Raw genomic sequence first — 16,860 nt, forward strand, 5'->3', positions numbered from 1 at the left:
TATCCCCTGCGGGTTTCGAACCCACGCGCCTTGGTTTCCCACGCCAAGGCGCTACCAGGTGGCCGCATTAACCATTCGGCCACCGGGGCACCATCAAGGCGTGTGAGCACTGTCACAGATTGAAGAGAGAGAAGAAGAAGGTATTCAAGCATGAGAAGACAGATTGTAAGACACATTATAATGCCTTGAAGAGACTCTGTAAGAGAGTAGAATAATAATGATTTTAAGTAATACTTCTGATAGATTTAGACTGAACTAAGTATAGAAATAATGCAGATGATGCTGCCTGTGAGAGATTGAAAAAGAAGACAGTGAAGAGTCTCATACAGTAGTGATAGAATCAGAAGAAGTTCTGAGAATGATTTGAGATCAAGATAAAGAGAGAGAGAAAGAAGAAAAGTGTTACTGTAAATAAGTAATAATAGAAGAAGATTAAGAAGGTATTAAAGTAAGAGACAAAGAAGTTAAAACTGGTAAGTTTTTTATTAAGAGATAATGATTTTTGATAATATTTCTATTCTCTAATTGATTAGCAGAAGCTGGCAGAGAAGAAGAGAATTGAGACCTTATTCAGGTCTTGAATGCACTTCATGATTCAGAATATTAAGAAGACAGCTCTGCTCTCTGAGTATATCAATCTGCTTACTGCTGAGATAGAACCTGAGACAGCAGATCAGAAAATGTGGGATTTTGAGGCACAGGTTAATCTGACTAAGAAGAAGCAGCAGAAACTCTTCTCTGAGAAGACAGTGAAGAGAGATTTTGAGATAATTATCATCTCAGATGAGGAGAAGGAGAAGAAGAAGAAGAAGAAGAAGAAGAAGAAAAATAAGAAGTGAATTATAAAGAATGATAAGAAGAATGAGAAAGAAAAGAAGTAGATTTTTTTCTTTTTATATTAGTTAGTTATAAGTTTAAGTTTTTAATTATTAATAATTAAAATTGATTTTGAGTTTTCAAAAATTATTGTACAAGTTGTAATCAAGTCAGGAATGATATATATATATATATATATATTTAACTATCATGATTCACAAATCACTATAATGTATAAGTATCAACATTTTTTCAACATTGATATTCACAATATTAATATATTTTTAATGATATCATCTGATAATGTAATTTGATAATACTCTCTTTCACAATATTAATATATTTCAAGAAATATGATAGAGATTAATCAAGATTGTTTATTTACTTTTATATATTAATGATATTCAGTCTGAGTTAGTACTAAAATTATAACTAAGTTAAGAAACAAGATTATTTTCTCTTATATTAATTCTTCTTACACACATCAGTGATCAGTTATTGAAAATAAATTATTATCTTTCTCAAATTATTATCATATCTTCTGAATTCACTTCTTTCACTTCTTTTACTTCTATTGAAGATTTATAAACTCTTCAAGAAATCACTGTGAATTACAAAGTCTATATTATTTATAATTCAACACAGAATGCTCTCTTTCAATTATGATGAATAATTACTTCATTCTTCACATCTGATTTCAGGCCATGAAATTTATGAAAAACTCAATACAAATATCAAGATGAACTATGAAATAATTATCAATAGATTGTATTGTAGATTACTGAAGAGTCATCTCTTTACTGCAATTACTGTAACTTTATTCAGAAACATTTATCATGAACTGATCATAACTCTGGAGAAATTTCTCAACATCTGAAGTTATCAGAATGCAGACAATAAAAGAAAAATAATCAGAAAATTACTACTGAGCTGATAAGTTACTCTATCAGATAATAATTTTTAATAACACTAACTTTCTAATTTAAAGAAAATCATGTGAAAATGACTCTGTATCAGTACTCTGATTTCATAACTCTTATCTGATAACTTCTGTAAATAATTACTTTATATATATATATCTCTGAATCTTTCTCTTCAATCAATTGAAAACCCTGAATTCTGAATACTTCTTCAAATGCTTAATTCAAATCTTCATATTTCATATCAATTCTGTCTTCAGTTCAATCTTGAGACATACTATAAAGTTAATATATAACATCTAGAATCAGAGTTGAAGAATCATCAAAGAGTGTCTCTCACAGTGAATGCATGAACTAGTACAAACAATCTTATATTTATAAAAGTTATATGTTATTACATTGATGAGAACTGAACTTATTGAGAGACATTAATTGAATTTGAATCATTGATCAGTAGTCATACTGAGGATTATATGACAGAGATATTAATAACTGTGATTAAAAATGACTATTGAGATATTAGTCTCAGTCTTCTTACAATTACAACTGATAATGCTGTAAATAACTACACTATGATGAAGAGCTTGAAGCAAAAATTGACTTTGCATTTCTGAAATGATAAACAAGGTCATATTCTCTGTATTGCTCATGTGATTTAACTTGTGATGCAAACACTGATAAAGAATCTTAATATTAAGATGAAGAATAATGAGATGACTGATTCTTGAGATGAGAATAAGATGAAAGTGATTACTCAAGTAACTTTTACATTCACTTTGTAAAAAATAATGTTTTTTGACAACACTTTTTGATATTACTTTTTAATAATGCTTTTTAATAATGCTACTGTTAATTTTGAATAGATTAACTAATAATTTAAATATCATAGATTTGAAACATTGCTAATGTGATTTGTATCTCTTCTAAACAATAACAATGATTTCATAATATTTAAGAAATAAATAAATCAGTCACACCACTGAATATGATACAGAATATTAGAATATAATGAAGTTTAACATATGAGATGACTGTTCAGACTCTTCAATTGTATCAGATGATTGATTATTGAGTGCAACACTCTGATCAGAAAAAGATTCAGATATTGAAACTTTCTGATATGAAGTGAACTCAGTTGAAATATATGATTGATTTACTGTTTCAGTTTTATAAGATAATAAAGACAGTCTCAATCACTTATACATCAATGCTGCAGTCAGCCTGATGAGTGTATAACAGTTTATTTACTCATCTTGAGAAGCAGTTGAATCACTTAAAAAGAAATTCAGTCTGAGATAATGCTATAGCACAGGCTATTGTTACTGTAAGAAATAAACTGGTATATTACTACAGCAAAATGAAACAATCTTTTGCAAAGTACTATGCTGTAGCAGCTCTACTAGATCTCTTCTGTTGAGTTAACATCTACACTTCTCAAGATTGAACAGAGGAGAAATGAGACTCATATATTAAATTAGTCTGAGACTACTACAATGCCAACTATCAGAGATTTGAATAAGCAGATGTTTGAGATGTGAAGACAGTGAAATACAATTCTCTAGTAAGTAATGATCTTTGATAATGCTTCATATTATATAGAACTATAATACTAACTTTGAAACAGAACTTGTATACATTGATTACAACTGAAAATCAGGCAAAACTAGATGCTTATAAAACTGAATTTGACTGCTATCTTCAAGATGATCTGATGAATTTACACACTAAATCAATTCTAGAGTTATGAAAAATTGTTGAGAGTACATATTCAACTATTGCACTGATAATATATGATATTCTGATAATTTCATTGACAGAGGTGAGAATGAAGTGAAAGTTCAACTCAAGTTGAGATATTTATCACTATTACTGAGGACAATTACAAGGAGAAATAATCAAGAAACTCATGATTGTAAAACATAGAATTATCAGATAGTTTAATATCTCTGATCACAGTATATCAGAGAAGTGTAGTTTTCATGAGAAAGTGAAGAATAAACTTGTACAAGAATGTATTTAGTTGTTTTATAAGTGTTATCAATAATCATTATCAAATTCTGATTATATAAGCAATCACTGAATGAACTGAATGAGACTGATTTTGATCTTCAGTCTCAGTTTCATTCTAATTTTGAAAGAATGATCATCTTTCACAGTTTATCCTGGAAAATTACTCTCATTTCACTGTTCTTGAATTAAATCTGGTCATTTTTCACGCCATTTCTCTCAGAAATGGTCCATTTTCAGATTTTTTTGAGGCTTGGTCCTGGTGGGACTCACGTCAAGAAATGTATGAGATCAGACCAAATGGGACCAAATGTGAAATTCATGGTCCTGCCGGCCAGTCTAGTCTACTCTCTTCTGCTGAACTGAACAAGTCTATCAGTGAAATCAAATGACTCACCTGAGAATTCACTGATGAACCTGACTCAGAATGAACTTACTCACAAGCAATGACTGAAAAGCATGCTATTATAATTACAGAAGTCTGGTGAAACACAGACAGACAGTATAAGAGTGTTAAAAGCTAAGTGATGCTGTATAATTGTATCAAAGTATAAGACATTCTTATGAGTGTATCAGTCAGGCATTATAACAATATAAAAACAGCTCTTAACTTCACTTCAGTAGCAGAATGAAAGAATATCATTGATTTCTGATTGCAGGTCTTTCACACATACATCATAAAGAATACTAAGAAGAGAGATTCAATAGTCTCAAGCTTTTATGAATTTAATTATCAGAATCACACTTCTTCTGATAAAGTAGTAATACTAGATACAATCAAGAAGTTAGAACAGCTAGAAGCTCAACTGGCCTGATAAGAGAGTAAGCTCAATGAATGTGAACATCAGCTTGATTAGCAGAAGAAGCAGTTAAATAAGTGTATCACTCTCATTGATAAATATATCAGCAAACTTCAAGAGAATCTCAAATAATTGATAAACAGAAGAAGCAGATTGATGAAAGTGTGAAATAGCTTTCACATTAAGAAAGCTGCACTCACTGCTCAAAGACAGAAGCTGAACTATTGTCAGCAGACAAATCATTCAGCTCAGATCAACAGAACAGATGTCAGAGCTGATAATTCTCTCAATGAGTCTGCACAGCAATTAGATGCTTTCTTTGAGAAAGGCTTCAAATCATCTTCTAGAATCTGATGAATGTCAGCAATTCTATAGAGACTGTACAGTGCTGAAGACAGAACACACTGTCATAATCTAATAAGAGACAGAATTAATTTCCTCAGAGAAGCTAACACTGTATATTTTACTTATGACTCAGAGAGAAATCAGATGTGCAGAGATCAGACATCTACTCACAACAATCTTAATCTTTCACTTAATAGTGAATCTTATTCATCTACATGAAGTGATGATAGATCGGTGAGATTACAGGCTGACAATGTCATGCTATTCAACTCAGTGAAAACAGACATAATGACATTTATCAGTCACTTGAAATTCATCATTACATAGAAGAGAGATAACATGATTCTTCATATATTCTCTCTATGTCTGAAGAGTCAGATGTTGAAATGACATAACAGTCTGTCTATTGAAATGAGAAAGAATATGAATACCTTTCTCTCTATCATCATCAATGAGTTAAAATGCGAGTTCCAGCTATCAGATGAAAAAGCTTGAATAAAAGCTCAGACTCTGTGTTTTTTCTTTAAGAAGTCAGATGAACTGTCTTTGATATTATACATCTCACAGAAGATTAATTTACTGCAACTTATTACAATTTCTGATCTCATTATAATAAAGAGGCTCTTGTGAGAGAATTTAGAGTTCAATCTTTTCTTAATTATATCACTTATTTCTGCTGAATAATTGAATAACTTCTGATAACAAATTAGAGATAATAAGTCAGCTATCTGATATATCTGAACTGATCAGAAGACTCAATTCATCAACTACATGCATAGTTTCAGACATTTTGAACAGAATAATGATCATTACTTATATCATATCTCTCTGTTCAAGCAGATAGAAGCTACAAAGCTGTCTGTGTCTACTGCAGAGACAGCAGTGATTCTCACAAGTACTCTCATAATGAGTAAGTTACTGATTCAGTGTATAATAGAAGAAGAAAGACTGTCAGTACTTATAGCAGAGTGCTATATCTGTGAAGATCTTCATTATATCAACTGCTGCCTTAAAAAAGATAAGAATAGTAATTATTTGACAAATCAAGTTGAACTGAAGAGTATCAGAGAAGATGATAATAAGCTGCTGAATCTAGATCTCAGTCTAGATTCTGACAGTGAGTCAGAAAAATAATCAGTAAAATAGATACTGAGAGACTCATCTCATCTACAGACATTCTCTCAGATGATTATTGAAATATCTTTAATACTGACATATATACAGTTGCAGCGCGTGATATCTCTATAAGTGATCAAGAATATGTTAGTGAACTACAGTATTTATCTTACATCTTTCTCATCATTTTCATCATTACATCACAAGGCGATCTCTCTGTTTACATGAATACAGACACAGGTATATCACTTATCAACACAATAATAGCAAATCTATTCTTCTCTCATTGTTAACTAATCTCTATGCCACATGATCAATGCATGAACATTTGAGAAGTTAACTTAAAAGCTGATGAATCAAATCTATTCATAATAACAGATCTCATCTTGAGAGCAGATGATGATTCTCTTTTCATTGTTAAAGACAAATTTCACTTAGTATGATATCTCAGATGCAATATAATCATAGCTAATGATATATTATCATCAGTGAAAGCAAATGCCTTCTCAACTGTACAGACTATGCTCTCTGATTAAAAATCAATTTTCTTCTTTGAATGTTGAAAAAGTTGATCATGAGAAGTTATCTCTCTGGAGAGAAAAGCTTGAATCTCTTATAGACTTACAAATAAGTGAACTATCAAAAGAGAAAGAATATGAACAGCATTTGAAGAGAATTTCTACAATCAATATAAAAGACTCTATTCTGATTTATTCAGATGGCTCAAAAAATGGAAACTTGAATAGATTAGGCGCAGGCATTGCTTATACTGAAGATAATATTAATTTTATCTCAGATTTCTGAAATCTAGGCTCTGAATGTGAAGTCTTTAATGCTGAACTATTTACAATAGTGAAAGCTTTCAAACTCATTGAAATAAAATCTTATAAAAGAGGAAATTGTTTGAAAGAGGCATGGATATTCTCTGATAGTCAAGCTGCTTTAAAAAGACTTAGAAATAGTCAGATTCATAATGATGAAATGAATCTTGAACTGATCTTAAACTCTGTTTTGAAAATTCAAAAGAGAAGAACATTAAAGCTGATAATTCATCTGCACTGGATTCCTGCTCATATGAATATTCATGGCAATGAATTGGCTGATTCAGCTGCAAAAAAGGGTGCAGAATTAAGCAGATCTATTCAAAAAATTATGTTCTAGTCTTTTATAAGAAGAAAAATAAAAGAATCTTGTTTAGACAAGTGAAATGAAAGCTGGCAGAAACAAAAGAAGAGTATACATTATTCAAGATTTGAAACAAAACCCAAATGAAAATCTTGTTTAATTAAATGTAAAAAGAAAATATTCTCATCTATAATACAGCTGAAACTAGGACATGGCTATTTCAAATCTTATATACAAAGATTTGACGATAGATTTGACTCAATAAAATGCTCATTCTGCAATACAAATGAGAATCCTGAGTATATTGTAATGCACTGTGCATTATACAATAGTCTCAGAGTCAGATTGAAAGAGAAGTATGATCTAAATCAATTAAATATGAGATTCTTATTCTCAACTGAGACAGGAATTAAATACTTAATAGACTTTCTATCAGAAACTCAAGCAGCTACAAGAAAATGGCTAAATTCAGAATTATCTGAATATGAAGAGGAGGAAATCAATCAGATATAGTCTGTTAAAACAGCTATACACTCTCTTTTAATAATTTGTTTTGTTATAGTCTCTCTTTACTTTATCTTTTTCTTTATCTTTTCCTTTCAATTTCTTTCTATCTATCTGTTTAATGTGTCTATCTTTGAGACTGTGTTCTTTTTCTCTTTTCTTTTGTCATGATATTGTCAAATGATTTCAAAGTATCAAAAGATGTTAAAACACTGCAATTTGTAAACAGTTTTTGTATTCTGAGCTGGAATTTTCTGATTTTGCATATCTGAAATTGATGAATGTATAATAGTTAACTTTACAGACATAGAAAAAACCCTGAGAACTAAAGTTCTCAGGTAGATGTCATAGTCTCTGACTGCATACATCTATAATTGAAGAATAATAATAATAATAATAATAATCAGTGAAAGCAACTATCAATATTCACAGTGAGCTTGTTACATTTTACAGAAGATATTTCATAAATATCAAGATCATCAGAGGTACTATTCACACAGATAGACACCTGTCAAACTCACAGTCATCTCAGTAGCAGAAGAAGATTGTCATTTATGTCATCAATGCTGACATTATTCATCATTCTGACTTGAAAGATTCTCTGTTTCCTATCTCATATATCAAATTACATTTGACAGATGCAGAAGATCAGAATAATTCACTTCAAATTCTCACAGCAGACACTCTTGCTAAGTGAGTTCAAGCAGACATATCAGATCACTGAGCAACAGAAGATCAAGCAGCTATTCAAGTGATCATTGACTGATATCACAAACTATTTAGCTCCAGCCTAGGCTTATTTTCAGATGATGTTAAGATGTCACTGCAGTTCATTGATGAGAGCAACTTTTTCAGTCTGAAACAGAGACTCTATTCTCTATCTCAAAGAGATTATAAAGCTGCTGACCAGATTCTGAACTCACTTCTGCAAGATAGAAGAATCAAACATGTTTCTCTCAGAGACAGAAATCTCATTACTTCATCTGTCTTTGTAATATGACTTAGAAAGAAGCTGAGAGTGATGATTGATTTATAAAAAGTAAATATATACTTACTTCTCAATGCATACTCTCTACTGATATAACAAGATATGTTGCAATCACTCAGCAGTTCTATGATATTCTCATTCATGAATATTCATCAAGACTTCTTTCAATAAGCAATTGAACAGAGTGATTGTTTTAAAATCATATTCATGATCTCACACTGAGATCTTGAACATTTTACAGTCATTATAATGAGATTGATAACCTTGCCTGAGTTCTTTCAACAGTGTATGAAGAAGATTCTAGTGAAATTTCTATAATGATTTGCATTAGTCTATGTAAATAACATCATCATTTTCTCTCACTCACTGAATGAACATCTTCATCATATGTAGTAAGTCTTCACAGCTCTCAAGACATCTGAGATAACAATGTTATTAACTAAATATCATTTCACATATCTCTCAGTGTGTTTGCTGAGTCATTATATCAGCTGACTAGACATATCTACTTAAGAAGAGAAAGTAGCTGCTATTGTTAATCTAGTCTTCTCTATAACACTCAGAGAACTAGAAGGAATTGTCAGTCTCTTCAATTATTATTGCAATTTTATCAGTTTTTATACAGATCAGATGAAAGTATTAGAGACTCTCAAGATCAAATTGCTGTATAACAGTTCAAAAACAGGCCAGAAAAGAGTATTATACACAGCTAAGACTAAGTTGATAAGATTTAAGAACTCATCACAGTTTCACACTCTGCTTGTAAAAGTCAGACATTTATTTAACATGATAAAGCAAGCCTTGATGAACACTCTCACCTGAGCATATTCTGACTTTAAACATCTCTTCATATTGTACATGAATGTCAGTAAGCAAAGAGATATTGAAGTAGCTCTACACTAAGTCAGAATGAATAACATTGAAAGATCTGTTCTATTTCTCTCTCACTGATTGAGTGTGACTGAAAAGTGCTACTGAGCAACTGAATTGAAGTGTCTTAAACTTATATAAGCTCTGCAGAAATTATCACAGTATTTAGACAGTGAGTTTACAGTTATCACAGATCATATCACTCTTATATTCACTTTTCAGTTATCAGTAATAGATTATTATAGCAACTGACTGATAAATTAAGTCTTAGTTCTAAGCTCATATCTTCTGTGAATGACAATCTGCTATCACAAGAACACTGTACATGCTAATACTGACACTCTATTCAGATTGCATTGTCTAGATAATAATTCAGAAGAGATTCTCTCTGAAGAGTAGAAAAAAATTCATCAGATTATCATCAATCAGGCAGATGAACTGATGATAGACACATCTTCAGTGAAGATATGTATGGTTTCAACTACAGTGATAGAGCTCATCAATGAATTTAAAAAGCAACTATATTAAGATATTCTCTGCAACTCAGTATTGAAAAAGGTCTTTCACAAGATCAGTTAGAAAGAGTGATATCAGTCATTTACAGTGTGAGACAGGCTATTGTTCTTCAAAGAATCACATCTCTGTATTCTCAAATTGCTGACATGAGATATCATTCATATATGTCATAACACAGCAGGTCACCCTGGTCTTCATTGAATAGAAAACCTTATTTATCAGTTCTTCTTTCTTTTTCATGCCTGAAAGAGAATTCTGAATCATCTATCACAATGTCTTAATTATTAACTAGTCAAACTGTCAAATCACTCATCAGGGGGCAAATTACACCTCATCTCATTCTTAAAACAGCTGTTTGAAGTTCTTTCAATTGATTTTATTACAGAATTATCTGTGAGTAATAATCATAACACTATATTGACAGTCACAGATAAATTTTTGAAAGCAGTAATTCTAATTGTAGAACAGGAATAATGAGACACTTCATGATGAGTGAAAGACTTCTATAAGAAGATAATCTGCTGCTGACAGCTCTCACTGGCAATTATTTCAGATAGAGATTTCAAATTTACATCATAATTTTGAAAGTCAGTTCTTCAACTCATGAGAATTAAGATATAAATGATAACTGTCTACAATTCTCACTTAAACAGTCAAAGTGAGTGAATCAATCTCACAGTTGAAGTCACATTATAAACACTTCTTATAGATAAATATAAAGCAAATTGAACTGCTCTGCTTGAATAAGTGAAAAGAGTATTGAACTCAGTAGCTGTATAGTCAGCAATGATCTCTCTTTTCAAATTGCTCACAGATATAAAGTCTAGATAACTGTCATTGAATAATGAGAAAGCTTCACTAGATGTAGCTGAGTTCATTGTCACATAAGACACAGTGCAGTAAGATGTTCTTGACTCATACACTCTGATAAAAGCTAGAATGACTCAGTTCTTCAATCAATTTCATTTCTAATCAACTATTCAGATTGATGATTGAGTCTTCTTGAACCTTATTTAAAAAGCTCAAAAGAGCTACACATTAAAAGAAATGTTCAAGCTATCACTCTTATAGATAGGCTCATTTCACATTCTTCAGAAGATATCAGATACTGTATTTCAATTGAAACTATCAGTCAGTTGATGAATGCACTCAGTAATCTTCATCATTCATCTGAAAAAGACTGTGTTAACAGAAGCAGATATGAAGTACTCATTATCAGAATCAGTACTTATTGATGATTAGTTGCAATTTGAAGTTGAAAATATCATAAGAAAGCACACAGAGAACAGTGAGACTTATCTTCAGATTAAGTGAAAGAGATATGAAGACTCAATCTGAGAGTCTCTTGAAGTCATCACACAAGATATCTCACATCTGATCAAGGTCTTCATGATCAAGAAGTCTCACAGTCAGCTGAGTAAATGATAGAAAGAAAAGTAAACTAGAGAGAGAGTGAAAGAAAGAAAGAAAATGTATTACAATCTAATTTTAGCTATTGAATGAGAAGACAAAGAAAACAAGAAAATCATCATCTTTCACTCTTTTCATCATTTCATCTCATCTCTTCTTATCAATCATCTTTAAGCTCTTTCTGCAGCTTGACCTTCTGCTCAGTGAGACATGCATTTCAGAATACAATATTCACTGACAATTTCTCATTCATAAGATCACTGAAACACATCTCACTAAGCAACTTAAAAAAACAATTATTGATCACAGTATTTTCTACAGCTGAAATCATATTAGTAAACTCAGCTATCTTATTCAGTTTCTTTCACACAGTCTGAATGATGTTTAGATTATGCTTATCAAGATTAGGCAGCTGTCTCAGCACCTTTAAATCTTGAGCTCTACAATTGATCATGCAGTCTTCAGAAGACAGAATTGACAATTATCACACACTGCTTATCTTGACCTCATTGATCATCTTAGCAGAGGTTGAACAGCTTGTCTTTGCCTCATCACTTATCTTCACAGATGTCAAGATACCCTGCTCACTGATTCAAACATATTTCAAGAGTTTCAGTGCAATCAGACTGAACACCTTGCACTTGAAAGATGTAGACATTTTCTTCATTAAAACTATAATTGAATTGTTCTTCTTCTCTGTATCACTGATCTCAATGATGTCATCAACATTCATCTTCTCAGTCACAGTCTTTTCAAATCTAGGCATACTCTCTTCAAACAGCAAGTTATTTGCATTTCATCTAAGTTCATACCAGCTACAGCAATTTAAAGAGCAGCAGAATCTCTTATTTTCTCACTGATAGTTGACATAAGCATCATATTCTTGCCACATCTGTTTGTCATCTGCAGAGACAATTATACATTTCTCAAATCATCCCTGATTCTTCATGCAAGACTGACATGATATAGAAGCTATTTCTTCACAGATCTGCAGAATAATAATATCTCAATTAGCAGAACTCTTAGAATTGACAGTCTGTGAAGTGATTAGCTTATTATTATTCATTCATCAGTGCAACTTTCACTTGATAGATAACTATCTCAAATCTTTAATCAATCACTGACTGAGTAAAACAAAAAATTCATAATTAACAAATGACATCTCCTTGCTACATCCTGCGAGTCTTTCAATGATTGAGATAGTATTCACAAGCCTCTTCACAGTTGAGTCCTGCATGATTGACATGCTCAGGTGAGCAAGCTTGTCATTCTGCTGAAAGTGCAAGTCAGTCTTGTCATTGTGATGCAGACATCTCATACATACTATGTCATACAGTTAAGACATCTGATCACTCTTGACATTCTTCTTTTATTCTGACTTTCTCAAAACATCATCATTCAGAGTCTCATGCTGCTTCTGACTAGCTCTTCAGTGCTTCTTATTCTCTTTCATCAGTGACAGTTCTTCAGCATTCATATCTGTCTGTTCAGCTCTTACTTTCAGTTCTACTTGCAGTTCTTCATCATTAGCTGCTCTCACAGCAGTCTTCTGACTCTCTTCTCTCTCATTTATCTCAACATCTTCTTCTGAAAACCAGTGTATGAACAGTCACAACTTTTTCAAATGAGTAAACAGTGTTATAAGCTTTCATATCACAGTCTTAGACTCTTCTTGACTCTTCAAGCTTCTATCATGTAATTTATCTGTTGACTCTTCTGCAGCAGCATCATGCAGTCTAGTCAAGTAATAATAAAATATCACTGCCTTTTTCTTATCTTAGTCTTTGATCACTTTATATGTGAAAAGATAAGTTGATAGTGTCAGAAGCTTATCTCTGAAGTTGTCAGAATTAAAGATTTCTAACTCACTCTCTATTCAGAATTCTACACTCTTCATCTTTATTATTTTCTTTCATCTCATTCTATCTGTCTTCTCTCATCAGTCTTCTCACCTGTCTTCTCTTCTCTATCACTCATATGAAGAAGAGTATCACACTTCTTCTGACTTAACAACTGAAATAATTTCTCTAAGATTAAGACCTTTTTCACCATGCTCACTGCACCTGTCTTCACAGCTGTTAACTTCTTCTTGAGACTCATCATTTTCATAATCTAATCTTCTGTATGTCGCGATTTTCACTAATTCTGCTATATTAAATTTTAGCAAGATGTGTGAGAAATAAGAGAAGAATAAGAAGAAAGTGATCACAATATATATATTAATACAATCATTCATCTACATCAATCTCTATCACTCACAGAACCTTTCTCTCATCACAATGAAACTTTTACTCTTATCTATCTCATCAAAGAACTCTTTCTCATTCAAGCTTCTTATAATTTCTTTACAATTCCTTTCTTTTCTTACAGCTGTTTTTAGATTAAAGAACTTCTGTCTCTTTCTTATTATTTCTTTTCAAGTCATTCTTACATCTTTCATTCTTTATAGAGATAAACAATTCTTACATCTGATCACTCTTTGTATGAATAAGTGATTCTATCACTCAGTCTTCCCTTTTCTATAATATCTGTAGTATATATAAACAGACTAGCACTTCTGAACAATATTCATCTCTTTGAGCCTAGCATCTGTGATACCTGCTGTCTTTTTTCAACATCATTTTTTCTTCTTCACAAACACATTCTTTCAGATAGAGGGACTGTGATGTGCTTTCACCTTTCTATTCAAGTCAATCTTCTATTCAGCTCTAGTCTCTGCTTCATCTCTTACTGTTTTCTGAAGCTTTCACTTCTATCTTCTCTCTCTGCTCTTCTCTTCATATGTGATTGCTTCTTCTATGAGAGCTTTCACTTCTTCTCTACAGAGTCTTCATTCTTTTCTTCATATACAATCACTTTTTCTATGAGAGTGTCTGCTTCTTCTCTACAGAGTCTCTGTTCTTCTCTTCATAGATGATCACTTCTTCTACAAGAGTTAATCTCTATAAAACAATCACTGTATATATAAGGGCGTACGCCCATCTCTCATCTTTTAGAGAATAAGACAAGTTGTTACTCTTATATCTGACTCTACGTAGCGGCGTACGCTACAGTAAGTGAGAGATTTGATAAATTAAGCAATCTTATATATTTACTCTATTTGTATTGTTTTCTCTTATTATTTAGAGTAGTCTGAAGATTTCTATTCTCTATTAAGAGAATCTCTCTATTCAGAGTAATATTCTTTTCAGTATAAAGAATTTTTTTAATATCAACTGAAAGTCAGTGATAATATTAATTTATCTGCTTTATCAGATCTTATAAAGCTTGTATAAATATAGATATACACTATTAAAGCAGTTCTGAGAGTGTAAGTAAATGTTATTAAATCTTTTCAAGAATGCAAGTAGAATCTATAGAATGTATATCAGTAATTATAAAGATAGATTTAATATTTTCTACAGTTGTAGAGATTTCTCATGCAGTATAAAATAATCACTAAAAATCTTACTTTGTAATTCAAATAAAGTCATAGTCAGAATATGTATAGAAATCTAGTTAATCTGAATATATTTTTATAAGTGAGTTAAATAATTCAATATCTAGTGACTGTAAATAATATGTAGAGTGAGAAGAAAGAATAGTGAGTAAAATTCAATTCTGATTCATATAATCAATGAATGCTATATTTATATGAGATGAATAATCATCTAATATAAGTAGATGATAATGATTTCTTGTTTTTTACTTTGTCTAAGAATCAAATAACTGTTTCAGTCAGATCAATTCATATTTATCATTACTTTATTCATTTTCTGAAGCAGCAAAGTATGTCTGATTCTTTTTAGAATTAAAATCTTCAAGCTATATATCTTATATATCTCTTGACTCTCTGTAATAGATGAGTGTAGATGAAATTATAGTTTTATCTGTATAAATATCAGTAAGTAGAGAAATGAATTCTCTACTATTATTCTGCACTACTTTAATTATATACTTCTGTTTGAGAGCTTCTATAGAAATGATTCACTTGAGAATATGAAGAAGATCAAGAAGAAAGTCTTTTTCATCAAAATTATAGATATTCTGAGATAGAATATTATACTGTTTAATCTTCTCCTGCAACTATTTAATAAAAGTTAGTAAAAAGCTTATGAAATTGTATATGAAAAGAAGTAAAAAAACTGTAATTATAAGAATAAAGAATTATTTAAAATAGTAGCTATTTATAAGAAATCTCACTTCTTACAGATTCTTTACCTCTATTTCTATCTCTTATATAATCAATAGAGTTAGTAGCTCTTAGACTGACTGTGTGACCGTGTCTGGAACCAGGACCAGAATTTTTAATAGTCTCATTGTCAATTCAACAGATCTCATTACACAGTTCTAACATTAGATAGTAGTTTCATACTGTCTCAGTGAGACTTACTGTCTACTCTTGTCACATTTTTCAAATGAGACCATGATTTCCACTTCTCAATTTAAATTATTTTTATTGATTTAAATGACTTTAAATCTCATTTGAGTGTTATCAAAAAGTGTTACTTTTTAAAAAATTAAAAATAGTCTAAAAAAAACCTTAAAATGTCTAAAAATAGTAACTTTATATCAAGAATGAGACTAAATGAAACCAAATGAGATCACTTTCTCATTTTTTTCAAGTCATGGTTTCATTTTGAGATTTGATATATAGTCACTTTACATGTTTATTTAATGATTAGTTCCAGCGGGATTCATGTCAAGAAATGTATGAGACCAGACCAAATGGGACCAAATGTGAAATTCATGATTCCAGCGGCCAGTCTAGTAGCTCTTGACTACACACAACTATATAGACTGAAGTTTACAACTACTATTCATAACTCAGCTTGAATACTATTATATATTTAATCTCTACATTTATCTTTCTACTATGAATACTTCTAGTAGTTAACAGTATATATCATATCAAGCTGTAAACATCTGAATAATCATCTGTGAGTATCTATTCTTACATTTCAAGCTCTATCAGTCAGTAATCCCTTATTATAACTGAAAGAACTAGAAACTCACATACTTCAATCTCTGTGAACTCTACTGTAGATACTCAGAAGCAGTCATCTGAATCATCAATAATCTCTATAAAAGAAGTCTCAGAGAACTTATCAATTACTTATAGAATATTATTCTCTATATCTGTAATAGAGAAACTCTCTGAATTCATGAATAAATCAATCTTAGTAAAGAACATTCTTGAGCATCTTTCACAGAATTAAGTTATTTTTCTATAAGAAATACTTACTATCTGTAAATACTCTTAAACTGAGTCTCTAGATATAATCTTCAGAGATAATTACAAACTGAAAAGACACTTTCTTAAGCTATAATCAGTTAAGATCTTCTATTGAATTACAATCTATAAAAGCTTTTATAAGTTTGTATTTGAAATTGACTCACAAGCTCAGCTGTGTAATATAAAAGATGAAGAAGCTGTTATTTATATAATAACAGACAAGCATCA

The 16,860-nt window shown here is 31.0% G+C and overlaps 1 protein-coding gene and 1 pseudogene across 2 annotated transcripts; one reads left to right on the forward strand and one right to left on the reverse strand.

The window, feature by feature from the left end:
* On the reverse strand, positions 1 to 89 carry BDCG_16630 (annotated as a pseudogene). The gene has a single exon. The product of its transcript is annotated as a tRNA-OTHER (tRNA).
* Positions 90 to 590: 501 nt separating this feature from the next.
* BDCG_16631 (uncharacterized protein) lies at positions 591 to 839 on the forward strand (the record flags this gene model as incomplete). The annotated part of the gene is made up of 1 exon (XM_045425838.1): positions 591 to 839. The coding sequence occupies one exon, from the start codon at positions 591 to 593 to the stop codon at positions 837 to 839; it is 249 nt and encodes an 82-aa protein (XP_045280202.1).
* Between the last annotated feature and the right edge of the window lie 16,021 nt (positions 840 to 16,860).

This window comes from Blastomyces dermatitidis, assembly GCF_000003525.1.
Source record: "Blastomyces dermatitidis ER-3 genomic scaffold supercont1.3, whole genome shotgun sequence".
Lineage (NCBI taxonomy): Eukaryota > Fungi > Ascomycota > Eurotiomycetes > Onygenales > Ajellomycetaceae > Blastomyces > Blastomyces dermatitidis.